The following is a 21433-nucleotide window of genomic DNA, read 5'->3' as shown; positions in this document are numbered from 1 at the left end:
AGAGATCGTCAGAAGGAGAGGACTCTTCGGGAGGGAGAGGCCGTCGGCAACGGAGCCGGAGAGGTCACTGAAGATTTCAAAACCAAACCCTAGGGTGAAATTGTCATTTTTTAAAACTTAGGCTGAGGAAAAATTTTAGTTTTGAAAGTTAAGGGGGGCAAAAAGAGATAAAATTTTCAGACATTAGGGTTCTGTTAAATTTAACTGACCATAGGTGGATGTTTGGTGTTTCCATAATTAAAGGGTGAAAACTTATCATTACAACATACCTTGGGTGGGAAATAGCCGTTTGGCCTATGTTTTATTCAGTAATATAGTATATGGTAGGCAGTTTGCAGAGAGTGTCTTGTTTGCTTGGGTCTTAGTGCAAGGACTAGAACCTTTGACTGACCCAGAATTGAGATGGTCAGAGCCCGTAGCTTTGACTGTACTTGATGTTTTGCTGCATACAATTTCAGAGTTAGTGAGGAAAATCATGGTTACATGCTCCGGATGGTTAGTATGAGTGGCAATACAAAGAATTTCAATTAAGATAATATTTATAAGATCGATAATTAGGCTTAAATATTTAATTATTTAGTGTAATTGGGTCTATCAGAGCCAATGATTCAACTTAAATAAAGTTTTTTTATTACAAAAAATAAATAAATCATAGTTGCATCACCATGGCTTATGGTTATTGAGTCTTCTGATGAGTGTTTGTCATGTTCTACTTGTTTTGTTTCCCTTGTGAATTCCACACCTAAGTTCTCACCAATATCCTGAGAGGGAAATGCGCTAGAAGAATTACTACATAGAAAGCCCACCTGTGCCCACTGGCTAATAATAATATCATTCTTCAGATCTGGGAATAAAATTAGTATACTTGAAATCAAGCATAAACCTCCTACCACAATTCAGCTGCGGTTACTGGTTGCAGTATTTGAAGAGCATACCAATTTTAGGGTAGAATAAAACTATGAGTATAATGATTGGATGACATGATTATTTACGTTTTATTACATTTTAAAATTACTCAATCACGTACTATCATATCTGATTGTGTAAATGAGTTAACAAGACTTGTTTGTCGTCACAGTATTACTTTTTAGGGTTTGACTTTGAGTTACATTAAGAGGTCGTTTGGTTTTTTTCATTTAAAGATTATTTTGGTAATCTATCTTTTATTATTTATAATATCTTATTTAGTTTTTTAATAATAAAATATTATGATAATTTTATATTAAAAATGGTAATGTGACAAGTATTAAAAAATTACCAAGATAATCTTAACTTTATTATAATTTTATTTTTATTTATTAATTTTTTTAGGACTAAAATACTTTTATTTTTAATTAACATAACAAGTAATATGACATATATTTTTTTAAAAAATAATATCCAAAGACATTAAAGTAAAATAATAACTTAGAATTCTTTTATTATCTTTAACTTAATACAATAATTATTTATATATATCTAATTTTACTAAATTTTATCAAATATAATAATAATTTATATCCAATAATCTTTAAGATAATCTATCTTCAAGTTGATTTTTCAATTTTGATAATAAAATATTTTTTAAACCAAACTTCTGTCAAAAGTATAGAGGGCTTTGGTAACCCAATGTGAGTGAAACCGTAAAATAAAAGCCTGTCATGAGACAATTTGACAATTTAAAATTCATGTAATTGAAATTTTAATAGGGTAAGAGATGAAGTTGCATCTACTCATGATCTTTCTATGTTAAATAAAAATGCAGAGTAATAAATTCAGTGAGGTGAACCACATTAAAAAAACAGTAAACTCATAATACATGGATAAAATATTAAGTATGATTCTAGGTGAAGCATGAGATAATCCCACTTATCATATCTAAATTTGATTGTTTATGTTGTATTATGATTATTATCAAATCAGTTATGGCATAATTAAGATCATAAACTTTGATGCATTCCAATTAATTCTTTTATCCAACAATTTATTTTCTCTCTCTAATTTTGGAAAAAATTGTTTTATTAAAATGACAATCGACAAATAATGTGGTACAAACATCTATTGTTATTGGTTTAAGATACTCGATTATAGAAAGAGATTCAAATCTAATATATATACCTAACCTCTATGGAAGACCCATCTTAGTATGTTGCGGTGGAGCAACTGGAATTTAAATTGTATATCAAAAAATTCTTAAGTGGGATATGTTTGGTTTCGGAACTAAAACAACTAAATAAAAGAGAATTTGTGACAATTTATCATCGGAATGCCTACTAGTGTTGTTGTAAGAAAAATAACATGTCCCCAAATAGAATTTGAAAGCTTTATTCTCATTAGAATGACCTAGCAATTAGTTGGAGGTGTTTGATTAATGATAATGTTAAACCATTTTATGTATGAACATAGGCAAGAATGTTCAAATTGACATACAATAATTATTAAAGGCTTTGAGATGAAAATTTACCAACATTATCAAGATGAATTCTCTTGATTGCATATTTTGAAAATTGTGCTTATAATTTATATTTGATCAAGCAATCTTGTAAACACCACGTTTTTCATACTGTGATACCCTTAGACATATTTCACATTAACAAAGTATGAAAAAGATGTTGGATCTGTTTGTACTTTGTGTATCATCCCACATTGATTAGAGATGAGAAGATTTGATTAGTTAAATAGTTTATGAACTTCTTAAGCTGTCAAGTCTTGTTTTAGGTTATAAAACTTAGAAGCAAAATTATGTTAGATTGTGTGTCTAGAGTAGTCAATATCTTGATAGTGGGCTAGGTTATTAGACCAGAGATGTTACAAATAGTATTATAGTAGTTTTGTGTGTCCTCTTGAATGATGGTAAGGTACACCTCAGCAAGAATGTTATCCCTCATAAAGTGGGGTGTATGTGATACCCTTAAGGCAAAGAAAATTGAGTCTCATAAGGTAGGGTGTATGTGATATGTTTAAATAAATTTCACATCTGTAAAATACAAGAGAGATATTGGGTATGTCTATGTATCCCACATTGGTTAGAGATGAGCAGATTTGACTAGTTAAATAGTCTATAAGCTTCTTAAGCTGTTAATATATATTTTGAGTTGTAAAACCATATTGGATTGTGTATTCAGAGTAGACAATATCTTGACGGTGGGCTGAACTATTAAACCAGAGATGTTACACATGCTCTCTTATATATAAAGTCTCCTTTTTTGCCACTTAAGCAAATTTGTCTTGGTAACAAGTATCACATGAAAATTCATTTGATTTAAGATGTCCATTCTTCAATTGGTGTCCATATGAATTCTCAGTAATTTTTGCATTATTATAGAACCGGGGTGCCTTGACCAATCATACCAAATAGTAAGAATATTTGTATTAGCCAGTAAACTTCTGGTTTACTATCACATTTATTTCGACTGTAATGATATTGATGGAGTCCAAACCAAAAGAAAATATTTCCTTTATTAACCATCCCAATACGATATCCATTTTTACAAGTATCTTTTTGGAACTTAGTAAATTTCTTTTTATACACAATTAAATATTTCTTCAATAAATTCAAAATAATGAATTACATAGAAATTTCATACAAACCAAACAAACATAAAAAAATTTATATAAAAAAGCACTTTTAAAAAATGCATGCTAAGCAAAATAAGGACACATATAGAATAATAAAATTAATTAATCATATCGAACATTTCTATCACCAGTCAAACGGCTAATTTTCCTTCTGGATGTTCGAAGAAATTTACTAAGTCTATATGTGTTATGTCAATAGGACTTTGGTTGAAACTATCAATTTGGTCGATAAAATTTGCTCCACATTATTTCTTTTCTCTTTTAAGGATGTTTGGTAAAGATCAACAAGATGTTTTGATATACAACATGCACGAGATCAATGGCCTTTCATGTCACACCTGCAACATAGGCTTTCAAAGTTCTTTGATGTCTAACGATGTCCACTTTTACTTTTTTCTTCCTTTCCTACATTATTTTCTCAAACTCAGTGGTTAAATATCTTTTCATAATTAGACAAGTTGCTATAACCACCACGATTATAATTTCAACCACAACTGCATGTATAGCCATGACTAGAACCATGACCATAGCCTTTTCCTCGCCCAACACTATTAAAGACGGTTGCATTCACTTTAGGGAATGGATTAAGACCAACTGGTCAAGTTTCATGATTTTTCATTAACAGTTATTTATTTTATTCAATCACAAGGGGAGATGAGATTACTTTAAGCTCTCTCTCAAAATTGTTGTTGTAGAATCACGTTTGAGGCTCGTTAGAAATTTTTTCTTCACATAATATGAATTAGGAACTAATTTTGAACCCTGTAGAGCTATATTCAGCCATGAAATATAATTTTTGCCTGAGATATCACGGTCACAAATTCAAACTTAGTCAAATTTGACATGACATATACTTAGGAACAAAAATATATTAGAGATATAAAAAAAATTGAAAACCAAATAATAGTCAATACATTTATCAATTTCAATGAATGTAATGAATAATATGGTAAATGTATTATAACTCATAATACAAATTAGAAATCATAGAGTCATAACATCTTATTAGTGCTAGACTCGAGTTGAGTGACTCAGGTTCAAAAGTTGACTTAGTTCTATTCAGTTCAGTTTAAATTCGTTTAATTTGAATTTGAACTGAGTTCGAATTGAGAGATTTAACTCATTTTAAAATTGAGCTGAATTCGAGTTACAGAAAGTTTGATTCAATTCGGCTCACAAGTTAGGTTGATGGATCAATTTGGTTTAAACTTGATTCATGACTTAATTTAAATTATGTTAAGTAATTGTTAAACGATATTATTTTATTAATAAGTCATAAATTCGAACCATAAATCTGAGCTACATATTTGAGTTATAGATTTAAATTATAAATTCAAGCTAATCTCGAATCGAATTATTTTCATTTGAATTGAATTTGAACCACTCTTAATATTGATTCAACAAACTCAAGTTTAACTTGAACTAAACTATTTTTTATTTAAATCAAATTTGAGTTAAAAGGTATTCAGACTTAGTTAAGTCCGTATCTACTTATACATCTTACATTAACAAGTTTTGATACCAAAACGCCTTAATAATTATCATCTAATATATTAACTATGAGTTAACAATCACCAATTATATGTTTTATAATATAGAATTAATTCTATTTGTGAATGAGATATTTAAATTAGATTAACTTTAATTGAACAAAAAATACACATAAATTTATAAACATAATGTAAGAGATAATTAAATATATATTTAACATGATATTATAGGATATTACATATTTAATAAACATACTATATAATAGAACAATTATAAATTCTAGAATGATATATATATAATTTGAGTACATAAGTAATATGTTATTATATAATTAGATATTATTTTCTTTTTAATTCAAAATAATCTAATAGTATAATAATATATAATTTTTTTTTACCTAAATTATATAAAAAAAAATTATATATAATAATATATTTAACTAATATGTTAACTCAATTTAGTAGGAATATAATGAATCATTCATTAAAATTGATTCAATCAAAAGAGGAAAGAGTTTGAATTTAAAAGATGAGCCATTTGTGCCGACAGCTATCGTAAATGTGAGGGCAGTATATCCATAAAATAGAAAGAACAAAAGAAAGTACATAAAGGAAGAACACAAGAAAGAACACGTGAAAAATTTTACAAAGACCCTTATTTATTGGGACACAAAAACCTTTGAATGCCAAAAGTTGGGAAAAGCAATATTTCCCACCTATTTTTTACTTCATTCTCAAACCTATACCCACGACAGATTAAAAACCTTTTTTTCTATTTATGACCAAACTGTCATCCAAATTTTCAGTTAAGAACAAGAGTAAAATCATCATTTTAATTATAAACCTCAAAACTTTAAAATTTCACTATTTTCCTCCTCCAGGTTTTAAAAACTAACACTTTAACTCATCCTCAAAGTTTGAAAAGTTTAGATTTCACCTCTAGGGTTTGCTTCCTTCTCTAGCCACCATCGACGACTGATGCATTCTACCAATCTCTTATCTCTGACTACAAAGGACGATGAAGGATGACCTTTCGTCACCAAGATCTAGACGATAAAGTGTCGTCCAGATCTAGAAGAACAAATGAAGGACAACGCTTCGTCGTCCTTCGTCTTCGCATTTAGACAATGTGACGAGTGACGAAGAGAGACCTTTTCATCGCATCGTGCGATGAAGAGATCTTTGTCTCTTCGTCGTATCATGCGATGAAGAGATCTCTGTCTCTTCGTCACACCGTGCTACGAGGAGATGAAGATCTCTTCATCACACCACCGTCGTAGCACCAGGAGAAGGAAAATGTCGATGATAATGTCGGAGACAACATCGAAAGATGAAGTTGAAGAATGTGAGTGAAACTGCTATTTTTAAAAATTATGGGGGTCGCCTGCATTTTAAAAAATATGGAAACCCTAGGTTTGGGGGTGAAAATGTTACTTTTTAAAGTTTAAAAACTTTAAGTAAAGGTGAAATATTACTTTCTAAAACCTAAGGGGGGTGAAAAGTAATAAAATTTATAACTTTTTAATATAAACAGTAAAATGACTATTTTACCCCTCCCTTTAACATAAAAACTTAACAGAAATTTGTCTATGGGTGAAAAAAGAGGTTTTTGATCTGCCGTAAGTATAAGTTTGAGAATGGGATAAAAAATGGGTGGAAAATAGTCCTTTTCCCCCAAAAGTTTGATGGTTAAGTAAAGGCCAAATGACTATTCACCGTAAAGTTTTAGCGTAATTTCAAAAATACATTCACGATAATTCAAAAACTTAAACACCTTTCTATAAACTAACTTTTATTAGGATTTTTGATTAGAGGTCAGAGTAAAATTATTATTTCATCACTAAACCCTAAAAATTTATATCATTTTCCCTTTTTAGTTTATAAAACTAACAATTTCCTCTTATAATTAAACTTTAAAAAATTGTATTTCTCCCCTAGGGTTTCTCTTTTCTTCTTCTCCGGCGATGAAGTTCCTTTTCAACTGACTTCCTCTTCCCACCGATCTTCTCTAGTGATGAACTTCCTTCTCCAATCGAGGAGTAGCCCCCGCTCGTTCGACGAATCGATTCCCACCCATTCATTTTCACTATCTCTTGTTTGACGAATTGTTGACCTTTGCTCTCTCGCTCGTGGAAGCATCACTTCATCTGGATGGCAACTTTTTGTCTAGAAGAAGAGTTTCGTCTGGTTGACAACTTGTATAGACGAAACTGTTCATTTGGATTTATTGAATCCAGAGAACTGGTTAGACGAAATTAAAATATTTTAAACAAAGGTGAAAATTTTAGTTTTTAAAAGTTACGAGGAAAAATATAATAAATCTTATATATTTTTTAATATTATTAGTAAAATGATAATATCAAAACTCTAAAAGAGACTTTGTCACTTTTTAAATTTTAGATAAAAAAATTTGTTAAATTTTTAATCGAAAAAGAGAAAATATGATAAATATTTTATTTTTAAATATTTTAATTAAATAATAATATTATTTTTAATATTAATAATTAATTTTAATAAAATAATAAATATTTAAATTTTTTAAAATTAACACGGGTATGAAATTTCACCTCTCACTTGTGGGGGAACTAAATCTTTTGGCCTGATTTTGATTTTATGTGTCTACGTACATGGAATTTAACACATGTACAAATTCATATATCATTCAATCAGTCACATGGAGAAAACATACAATTGTTTATTTATTTACGTCCATAATTGGTCTCAACTTGATCTAATTAAAAAATAGGATTTAACTCTTTAAAAAATCGGTCCATGATCTAATTAAACCAACTAGCCCACTTGACTTAAAAAATCGGAATTAAAAAATAAAGTTGACGGCCCATGTTTATCGCCAGACGTAAATGAGCTGGACTCTGATGCACTTGAACAAAAAAAACAAACAATATCAGTACAAGTCCAAACCGGTGAGCACCACCGTTTCCTTTGGTTGGTTCAAGCCTGAATTAAAAAGCGGTAACGCGCGTGAGAAAAATTATTGCCAAATAAGAAATAACAGATAAAATAGATGACGTGGCTGTGAGTCAGCTTAAAATAACGGAGCCCGTCTCCATCTCCCCGTTTTCTGGAAGACAACCAGGCGATAGACCCTCTATAAAGCTCAGCAAATTTGTATAATTGTCTTCTGTGTTCCTCATCTAGAGAGCGAGAAACACCAATACTACAGCGTTTTTGGCAAACCGGGAGGAAGTGATTCAATTCTCCGAGGCTGCTGCATTGCGTGAATCCTGAATTTCTGGTTTTGCTGGATCAACGATATAAGAACAAGGCATGTAACTTTTCTTTTTTTTTTTTTGTTTTGAATCTGATCATAATCATGATTTGTTCTAGTTTATAGGAAATGGTGATTTTCTGATGACTGTTAATAATTTATGGAATGTTTGGTTTCCTATCTCAGCTTGCATTATTATAATTTATTAGCAATTTGGCGGGTGGTAATTTTAATTTAAGGAAGGTTTCGATGTCTTCAACAATTGGATTTTGTTGTTTTTCGTGATTCTTGTTGAGCTCTATGTCTTCCATCTCTTGGATCTTTGTATTGGCCTTTCATAATTTGATTTTTGATCTGGCTGCACCACAACATAAATAACAGAACCCCTGAAACTTTGGTTTATATGTAGTTTTCATTTCATGCTGCTGGTCATCATAGAAGACGATTTTGTTCAAAATTTGCTTCAGATTGTTTCACTCTTGTAGGTTTCTCTAATTATTGAAATCTAAAAGAGCAAAATTTGAGGCTCAGTAGGTTGTATCATCAGGCAAATACAGCCTAGAAAAGCCAGATCTCCCGAAGAGGCCATCTATTTTTGTATAATGAATTACAAGGTTATTAGTCTTTTTTGTCGTTGAAAATCCAAATATCCTTAGGTTTATGATGCTTTGGCTGCTATATCTGGCAAATATATCTTCTCTGATCAGATACAGAGAAATATCATAAAGAGGAGCCATAAATTCTTTCATCACAAATAGATCTTGTTGAACCATTTCTTCTCTTTATTAATTCTTGTTAATGTTATATAAAGAAGTTATATCAAGCCAAATATGGATTTTGATTGTTTTATATATTCAGCAGAAAAAGTAGCTTGAAAATTAACTAATACGCGATGGAGAATGTTCGATTGGGATCTCCCCAAGTTGCCAATGGAAGTGTTCCAGTTCCGCCTTCATTACCCACTCCTTCAACCAGTTATAATCAAAGGGGGTTTATGATGAATGGATCTCTGTTAAAAGGGTACAGTTGTGTCTCCACAGCGACGAAAGATTTGTGGGAGAATCTCTTTGACTCTGGCTACAAAGCAGATGTTATCATTAACACTGATTTTGATGGCGTCATTTATGCACATGCAAATATTCTTGTAAGTCTTTTAATTCTACCTCTTGGTTAATGAGATAAAAGCTTTTCTATGAAGAACAATGGAAAAAGGACATAAGGTTTTAATAATTTGTTGTATTGAGAAAAAAATATTTTAGTTTGTAAGGCAATCTAACACCTTAGGTAATCATATTGTCCGTTTTTGTGATTTTGGTTACAGAGCATTGCTTCTCCTACTATGAAAGGGATCTTGAAGCAATCAAAACGTTGTGGACGCTGGCGAACTCTCTCAATTCATGGTGTTCCACTGAATGCAGTTAAAGTTTTTATAAGATTCTTGTACTCTTCCTGGTAAAAGTTTTGTCCTCACTGGTGCTTAATTTACTATATGAATTCTGCAAGTAGAGTCACTGTGTGCTAAGTGTTATCGGTAATTAATTTGTAGTTTTGAGAAGGTAGACATGGAGGATCATGTCTTGCATCTGTTGGTTCTAGCTCATGCGTTTGTGGTTCCTCAGTTAAAGCGGGAGTGTGAACGTCAACTAGAGCAAGGTCTGCTCACCATAGAGAATGTAGTTGACATATTTCAACTGGCATTACTATGTGATGCTCCAAGACTTGGTTTCATTTGTCACCGTATGATCCTCAGAAATTTTATGGCTGTCTCTGCAACTGAAGGCTGGAAAATCATGAAGCAAAGCCATCCCGTGCTTGAAAAAGAGCTTCTGATGTCCATGATTGATGAAGAAAATGTGAGACATTGCCTTTTTTTTTTGTTTTTCACTTCTTGATATATGAAGTCTCTTTCTTCCTTTTTATCTGATATTGAATATATTTCAGAGGCGAAAGAAAAGGGTTAGAAAATTGGAAGACAGGAAGATCTATTTGCAGCTGTATGAGGCAATGGAGGCTCTTGTTCATATATGTAGAGATGGTTGCCGGACAATTGGTCCACATGATAAAGATTTCAACAAGAATCAGGCGCCGTGTAATTATCCAGCCTGCAAAGGACTGGAGTTACTTGTTCGGCATTTTGCTGGTTGCAAATTGAGGGTTCCTGGAAAATGCATCCATTGCAAAAGAATGTGGCAGCTCTTGGAATTACACTCTCGTCTCTGTGCCAATTCAAGCGCATGCAGGGTTCCCTTGTGCAGGTGAGTTATTGTTGCAACTTCAATCTACCAAATGTAATATAATGAAATTTGCAACTTTCGACTAATTGTGGAAACTTTGATTACAGCAATTTCAAGAATAGGATTAAGAAACAAAGCAAGAAGGATGAGATCAGGTGGAAAATACTGGTGCAAAAGATATATAGGACAAAGGCCATTGGAGGAGCTTCATTTTTGTTCAAGGTTACCCCTTAGCGATGAAAGATTTTGTATTATTCTGCTATAGTAAGCGCAAATATTGTAAATTCATTGCAGTTGCCTGTTTGTAGAAGTATTAGTACCAAAAAATACTAAACTTTGTCAAATTTTATTAATTTATATCAATGAAGAGAAAAGAATCACTTCCCCATCACCTTATTTGTAGTCCTTTCAAAGTTTGAAGACGTATTAGTCAATATGAAACTTGCTGCAGGCTGCTAGAATTTGAACTACACGACCCTTTCCAACTCAATAAATATATAAAGCATACTTTTCTACCCGAAATCTAATTCTACCAACTGAAACACAGCTTAATAATGTTAATTACCATATTAATTATTTTATCATACCCCAACAGCTAGCAAAGTTAGTATAATATTAGAACTTCCAAAATAAAAATATGGGTTCGAGTCTCTATCTTATTATACCCCAAGTTTTTTCGTCTAACAAATATAGACAAAATCCCTAATTAACAAAAAATATATTTTTTTTTTTATTTTTTTAAATTATTGTATCATCTCAAATTAACATTATAAAATAGTCTTTTGCATATCAAATTTGTCAACAACACCCTCTTCTTCCTTTTTCACTTTTATCTTCTCCTTTACTTATATTCTAGTGGGTTTGGATGGGTTGTGGTTTTAGTGTTTTTGGGTGGGTAGAAGTTATCGTGACAATTATTCCAAACTTGAATTAAAGATAATGATTTGTAAGTTTTCAAATTTTTAAAAAAGTAAAACTTTCATTTTTAACAGTTTCAATAGATTTAGATAAATGTCAATAATGATAATTAGAGTTTTCAAATTTAAATTACGAGATATAAGTTTTCAGATATGTAAGAAGGTCATTTTTTTTTTTAAATTTTTAGATAATAAAATTACTATCTTGCGATTATAATATTATTTGCTTCAACCGAGTTAGGTTTTACGTGAAAAAAATGTGAATTATAAATTCATGAGATAAAAAAGCACTGTCTGAGTAAACCTTGGGCGGGAATCTGTTAATCACTCTTTCAGAATCCAAAGTGCCCAATTGCTCGCCATCAGTGTGGCAATCCATCACGGTCCATATTATCAATATTTTAAAGGCCGAAGGACAATTTCCCACCCAAGGTATCTGATCCGTCATCCTTGATGAAGATGACGATCTCGTCTTCATCTGGGAAGACGAAGAGCTTCGTCTCCCAACGAAGCTCTTTAGCTTTCCAGACGAAGACGATATCAGATCTGGGTCGATCGACATTCCAGAGGAAAGAAGAGAGGTCGTTGGAGCATGGTGGTGCGTTGGAAAACTTTCTTCGTCGGCAATAGTGCCGAATTTGGAGTCGAGGATTGAAAACCAAACTCTAAGAAGGGAGTGTTATTTTTCAAAACTTGACATAGAAGGAAATTGTTAGTTTTTAGGGGTTAGAAAAGGAAAAAGAGATAAAATTTTAAGAGGTTAGGATTCCGTTAAATTTAACTGCTCATAGGTAGAAATTTGGTATTTGAGATTTTTAAAGTTAAAAGGGAGAAACTTAGGAATACAACATACCTCGGGTGGGACATAGTCCTTTGGCCTATTTTAAAGCATTTCTTTCTACTTAAAAAAAGTGTACTCCAGATATTTCAAGTGCTCTTTTTGGGAAAAAATTAGGTATTCTTAATATCACATGAAGATCTTTGAATGCTCATTAACGCCATTAATGGATCCACTTTCTTCCCAAAGTGGTTGGCTTGGCCCTTTTGACTGAACGGTGATGTTTCTGTAATGGTCCAAGTATCTTTCTCAGGTTAGATACCTAACTCCATCTTAACCGATTGGTTTATTATTTTTTTTTCCTCTTTTACATTCTGTCTTCATTTGCATCAGTAATAAAAGTAACAAAAATGTTTCCTTTAAAAAGGATAACAGAAGTTGAGACCATTTCAATTCTTAGAGGCATTTCAGCAGTTATTTGGTGCTCTGTTTTCATCTTTATAAATTGAAAGACTAGTCCTCTCTTTTGTTTGTTTACCTAAGTGAGAACATCACATTCGTTGTACACCCACCAAATTTCTGAAACCAAAACACAAATAAATGCTGACAGACCTATATTATTATTATTAACAATCAAATAAATGTGGACAACAGCTCAACTGGTAACATCAAAACATTGTTCTGAATCAAAAAACCTACCTTCAAAATAGAAAATGTATTTGAATGCACAAAAAGTTTTGTTTTTGGTTGCTTTCCTTTAAAAAAACTACAGCTGACACCTTCGTCCGGCCATGCCTGATGCTGTCTCAATGGCCTTACGATCGATATAATTCTCCCAACAATTTGTTCTCCTTTTTATTATGATATATGGCTTGTGCAAATCAGGCATTTGTGATTCTTCATACAAAATGCACCTCTCCTTTGCAGAGGAAGTTGTACCTTTTTAACTAACTACATCTGCGCTTGTGATGGGATGTTCTTGATAATAACAGACACCTTATAAAGTACTTGGCTACTCCATCCCAACTCCTTGACATGCTTGTGATGAGAAAATTGGTACACCAAACTGCTGCTACTATTGAAAATGACATGGATTTTCTCAGCTAAATTCTTCATTTTTACTTATGTTTCATGGAGACAAGCTTTCCTCGTCTGAACTGCTATATTGTCTCACATTATACCGGTTCAGCACTGGTAGTGAAGCAGTTGAAGATATTCGAAAGGATCTAGCAGGACCCACCATTGTTTTTTCCTGCATTATTCCTACTTCCTTGCAAACATGATCCAGTATAGAAAGGAAATCTCTTACAATCATAAATATTCTGAAAGGGTGTGCTTCCTCCTTTGCTGTGTCCCCGTGAAAATATTCGGTAACCTCTTTAACATGCAGTAAGGCCTTTCTTTGATCAGCCTTGATCCTAGAAATTCCCTCTTCTGCTTCTTTCAGAAACATCTTCATTGAGTTGAAAAATTTCTCCTGTATATCTGACCTCTCATATTGCAAAACCGATCGGACTTTTTCAAGCCCCATTTCAAGCTTTGTGACATAACCACTTAATACATCTGAGTCCATCCCTGCTGCCTTTTTGACATTGCCCAGGTCTCTACTCAGCCCAGCCACAACTTGCAGACCTTGCTTCTTGAAATCATCCTCCCTTGCGCTGGAGATTTTGTTTTCAGCATTCTCATTTGTAGAATTAGTACCAGCACCTTCTGATCTAATAATTTCCTGAACCACAAAGTGAAGCAATGTTGTCTTCCCATCAGTTCCCTTTATATCTACAAGTTTTAACAGAGTATCAAGTTTAAATGCTTTAGCATCTCCACGATTAGTGCCAACGTTCATCCGGTTTCCTGTCTTCAGAACAGCCTCAAGAAGTTTGAAAAATAACCTGCTATTCTTCAATTCTTCACTTGCTGCCTGGCATACACAAAGGTTCAAATGTTAAGTTACTAGGAGCCCAATACTGGGAAATACAAAATATCAAACCAGCTAAATGAACCCTGCCAATATTTTACACTTCAATCTGAAATACCTCTAGGGTCTGATACGACTTTCGAAGATATTTTACTTCGGTATCAAAGTTGGCCCTGTACAGCATTGCTTCGATTCTTTTGAAAGCAAATGGGATGTCAAGCACTGTCTTCAAAAATTGTTCTGCAGTTCCTAGTTTTGAGATGTCACTACTGTACTCTCGAAGTTTTATTTCTTCCTCCTTGGTTGGAGCCATTTTTACCAGTGTCTCCAAGAGCTCTGCACCTAAGCTTTCTTGGCTACCTGTTTCAACAAAAAAATGGTGGTGTGAGGTGGCGAACTCAAAGACAAAATATCAAAATATTCATGGGAAGTCAAGGAGCATATAATCATTTAAAGAAACCATCTCATTTCATAATTCACTGAAATGTGAAAAGCCTGACACCGTCAAATAGAAATAATAAAAAAAATGTGGTTTTGTTAATTGAAAAATCCCAACCTAAAAGCAAATCACTCCCACTATTTTTTTTTTCTCTATTGGATCAAGTCTCTGTAGGTTCACAGTATAGGTAATGCCCTGTTTTCAGACTTTGAACCCAATGAAGACCGTAAAGATAAAAGAAGACACAAATGACAATTCATTTGAACCTCCCTTCATCTGCAAATGCACAATAGAAAAAAGAATTGAAACATTCAGTACAACTGGCTTCTATCAGACCGCTAGCAATATCTATCACAACTGTTTTTGAGTTGTGAATTTCCTTGATTATAATTTTTAAAAAGTCTACATCAGAATGCTTGATATGATACTATTAGGCATTAGAATGAGTAATAAGGGAATGGGAATATAGGGAGGGAATTCTCTATTTGTCACTGGCACGATATGCAGACAAAGGCAGTGAGTGAATTTCAATTCCGCCTCCATGCACCTCATTTGCAGCATAAAGCCTATTCAGAGCATGTTATAGATACAAAATCCAAGTGAACATAAATTTGACTAGAACCTTGAAAGTTTCAAGTATCACAAATGCATGTCTCTCAAATAACAGATGGTAGAAACCATTTTACTTGCATTTGAGTGCTCACAATCAAATCTGCTAGATAGTAAATTTGCCGAACTTTTAGCAAGTGTATCTTGTTGGTTGGGTCACTATGATTAGTTCAGAAGAATCATAAAATGTTTTGGGCTGGTTTGGCTACTAGCATGTAAACAGAAAGTATAAAACAAGATTCTTAACTTGTAAACCATTAATTTGAGGTTATTGAGTGGTGTAAATTAATCACAAGGGTTAGCATGTCTATCTTGCCTTTTTCTTAAAAAATTAAAAGTGAAAATTCCCATTATTGGTGATATTTGTACCACTTCTCAGTGGGCTCCGCCCAGGCAGACTGATGATGGGGCATTTGAGCTTAAGCATAATTTGTTGAAGCACTAATAATGAAAAAGAAGTTGGGTGTAAGGATGAGTTAAAATTTGGACAGCAAAAAGAAAGGGAGTAAAGCAATTTACATGTGCCAAAAGTTAAAAGGAAACACTGATGACCTGTTGACGCTTTTTTAAAGCAGAATGAAGAATCAGTCAAGTTTTGTCAGTAGAATGAGTTAAGAGTCGAGTATCAATTGACCTTTCTAGTTTAGTGAGATAGATGGTTCACTGGAGAAAATCATTATGGACCAAAAATTGAAAGACCCCTCAGTTTTACTGCAAAAATTTGAGAGACACCTTATCATCTAGAGTGTCAACAGAAAGGAAGTAGTCAGTCGGAAATGTTCAACAGGCTTGTGGTTTCATTGTAAATAGCAGTGACAAGTTAGTAATATGGTATAAAATATTTTACCATTGATATTATTAATGCTTAGTAACTTTCTATTGAAAGTGTTTGACTATCTGACTTCTCTTCTTGTGTTTTAAGGACCTTTTGATGCTTTTGCAGTCCTGAGAATCCTTTTTTTTTTCCCTAATGGAAAACAACAAAATTATGCCAGTATAACAATTTTGCTGCCTTCTTATGAATACGAATTGAAATGATAACAACTTCTAAATTAAGCTGTTCAACTTTCATCCTTTGTCTAGGACACTAGAGCTATAGATGCCATGTTATATTGATGATAATATTTTGAAAACTAGAACATTACTTACCATCTAGAAGAGCTTCAGAGACCTCATCTCGAGTAACATTCAGTGCCCTCAACAGAATAGCTATATTCTGAGATTTCTTGGGATCCAAAACCCTGTTCTCCGGTTCAACAGGAGGCAAAACTGATTTTCTAGTAGCTTCTTTTGGAACTGAATTCATTGAATTGCAGCCAAAAAGAGTTTCCATCATGTCCTCATTCAACCTAGAGACAAATGAAATAACTCCAATTTCAGAAATTGTACATCAATATTACCACAGAACACAAACCAAGTACAAATTCACTCACTGAAACGAGCTTGATTTGAGTTGGTCCCACACTGTAGCTCGATCCGAGGTTGCCCGTACTTTGTCCCAATGCAGAGCCTTCAACTTTGGTTTTGCTGCATCAGTGCTATCCCCTTCAGTCCTTTCTGCAGTACTCGCACTTCTGTTAACCTCTTCCACTGGAGTTCTACTCATTCCTCTACCACTACTGGATTTAGGACTTGGACTCCAAGATTGCTGTTGTGGTACAACTGGGGTTGGTGTTGAGTTAAAAGCTCTGTCCGTAGAACCCCCGTTTCTTGGCGCTGTCATTGGCCGCGGTGGTGGCAGTGGGGGTGGCGGTGGAACTGGAATTTTAATTGTTTGCGAGGATGAATTGCCTTTTAATGATCTAAGAAGCTCCATATTTGGTGGCGGTGGTGGGGATGAAAATTTTGGCCTTTTGGGAGAATATGGAATTGTTGTAGGCCGAGGAGGCGATGCTTCTGGCATATGTGATAATGTTGGAGGCGGAGGGGCAGGCGGTTGCTGCTTTATCGATGGGATAATAACCTGCTTCAGTTCTGGAGAAGCAACTGCAAGCCTTGATTTAGGAGAAGTTCTTTTTGAATGAGGAACAGAAGTATTGTTTTTAACATGAAGCGGCCGAGATGAATTAACCACTGGTGTATAATAATCTTCATTGCTGATTGAAGAGCCCTGTGGGGTGTAAAAGGCCGTGTTATGACTCTCTTCATCTGACGACGACGACATGGCTGCTGGTGAATTCTCATTCAGAGGAGGAGGCTTCGGTAGTTGCGGCAGTGGCTGCAATTCAGGGCTGGGCCTATACCGATCTGATCTCTTGACCGAATCCAATTTATGATAAGGCGATCCATTTGCAGTTTCACTAGCTGATGTTCTACTCGGCTCAACGGTTCCTATATACAAAAAGCTCGACGGCGGCACTCTTGCATCGTCTTGAAATCTCTGGGAATTGGGGCCGACGAGTTTCTGAGACTCGCCGGTATGTTTAGACCGGTGGCGATAAAGAAAGAAAGCAAGGGCTGATAGCATTCCCAATGTGACAATTCCAACTGAAATTGCGATGGCCACTTTTTTAGCTGGTTTTGTTGGCTGTGTTGCCGCTGCAATTGGTATGCTTCCATTTGTTGATGAGGCTGTTGCTGCTGATGGCGGTGGTTGGCTCTGATCTTGACTTTGCCCAGTTGGCACCTCAGGGAAGAACGGCTGGTCTGGGTTTGGAAACGTTGAACTATCTGGCGGCGGTGGTGCTGTTGCTGGCGGAGGAGGTGGTGATGCTGAACCTACCGGAAACAATGGCTGATGAAGAACTCTTCTCTGAATTGAAATTGTTATGTTTTCTGATAAGCAGGAAATGCACAACGGTAGGAACAAAAATAGGCTGAAATGCTGAGTTTTCATGGTGAATTTTTCTGGGTTGATGTTATTTTCTTCCTTTGTTTCCCCAAATTCATGTCTCTTTGGTGTTTTTTGCTTTTTCTTTTTCTTAGCTCTGCAATTTGCAAAATCTTGTCTCAGTAAAAAAGGGAAATGAAAGAGGAGAGTGGAAGTGTGAATGTATGAAGGAAAACTTCTTATTTCTGCAAGATCTGGATGCTCCAGTAGAGAAGTCAGCAGTTGGTTCTTTTTTCACTGCTGAAAACGATGTCGTTGTGAAGGAATGACGCGTAGATAGTGAGAATCTGCTTTGGTGGGTCTTTTTTATTAAATGGACTATAATGACCCATTAGTGGTGATAATAAAAAGGGCAACGGTCATGTCCTTTTTTGTCTATTGCTTGTATTCATTTTTTCCTATTGCTAAAACCAACAAGAAGGTACTTACATTACATCTTCCATTTAATTTTCCTCTGGTATTTCCGTAAAATTCCTGTGGCCAAGGCCTACTTTAGTACTTTTAATATCAACTTCCTGTTATAATCACGCCCTATTTACCATACAATAACCTATTTTACTTTTGAAAAAATTATAAAAACCTTATTTATCAAATTTTGTAAATATGGTTATATTCGGATCGAATTTATTTAAATCTAGTTTAAATAAGTCCAAACCAAGTTAGACTCAAACAAGTTTAAGATTGAATTTAAGTTTTTAAGTCTAAGATTTTAATATTTTCAAAATTGAGTTTTATGATGGTCAGCTTATAAAGTTAGTAAACTTAAAAAATTTAATATAAATTAACTAAAATGATATTATTTTAATTAATATATATCAAAATTATATTGTTTTAGTATCAAATCAAGTTTTGAGTTCAATTCGAATTTGAACACCTATTAAATGAATTCGACAAGTTCAAGTTTGGTTTCACTGAAATCGAATCAAATTTAAACTTAACATTATTTGAAACCAACGTAATTTGTAATCACTTGTATCTACCACAAAACTCAATGGAATTATACGAGTAATGTTATATGTATGAATAAATTATATAAATTTATTTATATAATCTGATATAATAATATATAATTAGATTATTTTAAAATAAAAAATAAATAACTATATAAATTAATTATAAATTACAATTTTTATTATATAATTTATTTATATACATAATTTTATTTTTATAAATTATTAATAAATTATTAATGTGATTAATTTTTTTTTTTTTTTAAAGAATCCTGAGTGCCAATCTATGATGTGGCAAAGAAAATTTTATAGTATCTTTTTGAGAAGTCTTTTATAACTTAAAAATTAGATTCTGAGGGAGAAATTATGGATGTTGTTTGGTTGTTGATGTGGTTGGTTGATTGACTGATGGCAACATGTAATACTCATAATATAAAATTAAGGTAAAAATTTTACAGTGAGGGCAAGGGCATGGAAGTAATTTTATTAGAAAAGCGGAATATAGTGCAAGTTAACGGTCTGCCCTTGAATTGGTGGATTGATCCACTTCCGCCGACCCTATCTGTTTGTGTCGAGGGGAGGGGGGGACATGCGCACGTCCGTTTCATTTGCTTTTCACCTTTTCTTTTCTTTTGATGGGCACCCATAAATTTAGAAAGGGACTATACCCTTTTGTAATTACAATATTACCCTCGCTTTGCAGTGTTGAATTTATTTTATTTTGGTTATATAATTTCACTTGATAACCGTTGAGACACTGCAGTGCTTCCGCAGGAAAAGGCCTCTAAATCATGATACCAGTGACTAACTTAAGCGCGAAAACGAAAGATTTTTCGTAAAAGGATAAGGTTTGAATAACATAAACGAAAGAAGACACTCTTAAAAAAAATTTAGACCAATTAACTTGAGATCGAATATCTAACATATACAGTAAATCTTTGATAAATTTGTTAAAATAATTATGAGTTTGTTTACTGTATCTCAAAATTTATAGACTGAGTTACTCGGATGCTAACTCAGTCTATAATTGCCATTTCAAAATTTCTACCTAACAAAATGTAAGGTTACCTCTCAAAATCAATACCAACAAACAGAAATTTCATGGTCCACAAGTCAATTTGGCTTAAAACTTGTTAAGGTGTCCCAACAAACAAAATTTATTAATGAATAGGAAGAAATAATATACTTTATCAAAACTGGTTTGAACTTATACCGTCTTATGTATGAAATCTCTTCTTCTATCATTCAAATTATCTTTTGAGAGCAATATTTAAATTCATTTATCATATCATAAAATAATTTGAATAAAACAGTTTTGAGTGCTGTTGTACATAGATATAGATATAATATAATAAGTGAGGGTGTTTCGGTTAATGGTATATAGGGATGATAACAGGGAAGGGATCTCAACCTTCATCTCTATCCCTGTCTCCATACGAGACATCAATCTTCATCCTCGTTATAAGGATAATAAAGATTTGTTATCCTCTCCCATAAAAAAAAATCTTCTCTCTATCATCTCCCTGTCTTTGTGAGAAAAAATCTTCTCTTCATACCCATTAGAAAAAATCTTCTTCTCATATCATCTAAACATAACATAAATATATTAACTAACAAAATTAAGCAAAATTAAAATCAACATACTATTTCAAATGTCACAAATATCATATATTACCACTTTAATATGCATAATAAAAATATAAATAATCTAAAATTATAAAAATATATTAGTGTTTTAAGTAAATATATTAATATAAAATGGTAGGGGTTGGGACAAGGACGAAGTGTGGTTGAGAGGGGATACATATATCCTCGTCCTCAATTATAGGAATTTTTTCCTCTCTTTCCTCTTTTTTATCTGAGAATCTCCTAGCCGTTACAGTTAAGACCCCTATATTCGAGCCAAAATTGTTATCTCTAATGGTATGTAAAGATTACTTGATAATTTATCTTATATTACTATATTACTTAGTTTGGTTTATCATATAATAAAAAATTTCACTAATCTTGATTTTGTTACATTTCTATAATTACTTATTAATTTTTTAGATAAAAATATTTTTATTTTCAATTAATATAATAAGTAACATAAATAATATTTTAAAATAATTATATTTAAGGAAAATATTATTTTATTACATTCAACCCACTACAATAATAATTTATACTTACTAATTTTTATTAAATATAGTAATAATTTATATCTAATAATTTTTTTAATAATATATGTAATCTTTCAGTAAAAAAAAATACCAAAACCAAACATAAGTATTTTAGGTGATATATAAGGTAAGTAACCTATTATTTTAGTTATAGTGTTATGTTATTAGGTATCATTCTTCAATCTTGTTATCTTTATAAACATTAAAAATAAAATAAAATTACGCGTTAAAATAATATGCATAATTTTATACATAAATAATAATATATCATTATATGATTAAATAATTTTAAATTAGAGATAAAATTATCTCTATTCAC

The 21433-nt window shown here is 32.7% G+C and overlaps 2 protein-coding genes across 3 annotated transcripts; one reads left to right on the top strand and one right to left on the bottom strand.

Moving 5' to 3' along the window:
* The first annotated feature begins 8182 nt into the window (after positions 1 to 8182).
* Positions 8183 to 10902, top strand: LOC123198691 (BTB/POZ and TAZ domain-containing protein 4). 2 transcript variants are annotated; one of them, XM_044613440.1, is made up of 6 exons: positions 8183 to 8334; positions 9139 to 9421; positions 9599 to 9729; positions 9824 to 10130; positions 10219 to 10532; positions 10619 to 10902. In XM_044613440.1, exons 2-6 carry the CDS (start codon positions 9170 to 9172, stop codon positions 10743 to 10745), a joined length of 1131 nt encoding a protein of 376 aa, XP_044469375.1. In that variant the 5' UTR covers positions 8183 to 8334; positions 9139 to 9169; the 3' UTR covers positions 10746 to 10902. The 2 variants fall into 2 exon arrangements, with proteins under 2 accessions (XP_044469375.1, XP_044469376.1); XM_044613441.1 differs by having other exon boundaries at positions 8187 to 8334; positions 9136 to 9421.
* Positions 10903 to 12803: 1901 nt separating this feature from the next.
* On the bottom strand, positions 12804 to 18230 carry LOC123199694 (formin-like protein 6). The gene is made up of 4 exons (XM_044614733.1): positions 16606 to 18230; positions 16322 to 16521; positions 14243 to 14484; positions 12804 to 14127 (listed from the first exon to the last, which is right to left on the bottom strand). The coding sequence occupies exons 1-4, from the start codon at positions 18006 to 18008 to the stop codon at positions 13336 to 13338; spliced, it is 2637 nt and encodes an 878-aa protein (XP_044470668.1). The 5' UTR covers positions 18009 to 18230; the 3' UTR covers positions 12804 to 13335.
* Between the last annotated feature and the right edge of the window lie 3203 nt (positions 18231 to 21433).

This window comes from Mangifera indica, chromosome 16 (genome assembly GCF_011075055.1).
Source record: "Mangifera indica cultivar Alphonso chromosome 16, CATAS_Mindica_2.1, whole genome shotgun sequence".
Lineage (NCBI taxonomy): Eukaryota > Viridiplantae > Streptophyta > Magnoliopsida > Sapindales > Anacardiaceae > Mangifera > Mangifera indica.
The sequence above is the reverse complement of the archived record's forward strand: the minus strand, read 5'-3'. Positions and strand labels throughout refer to the sequence as shown.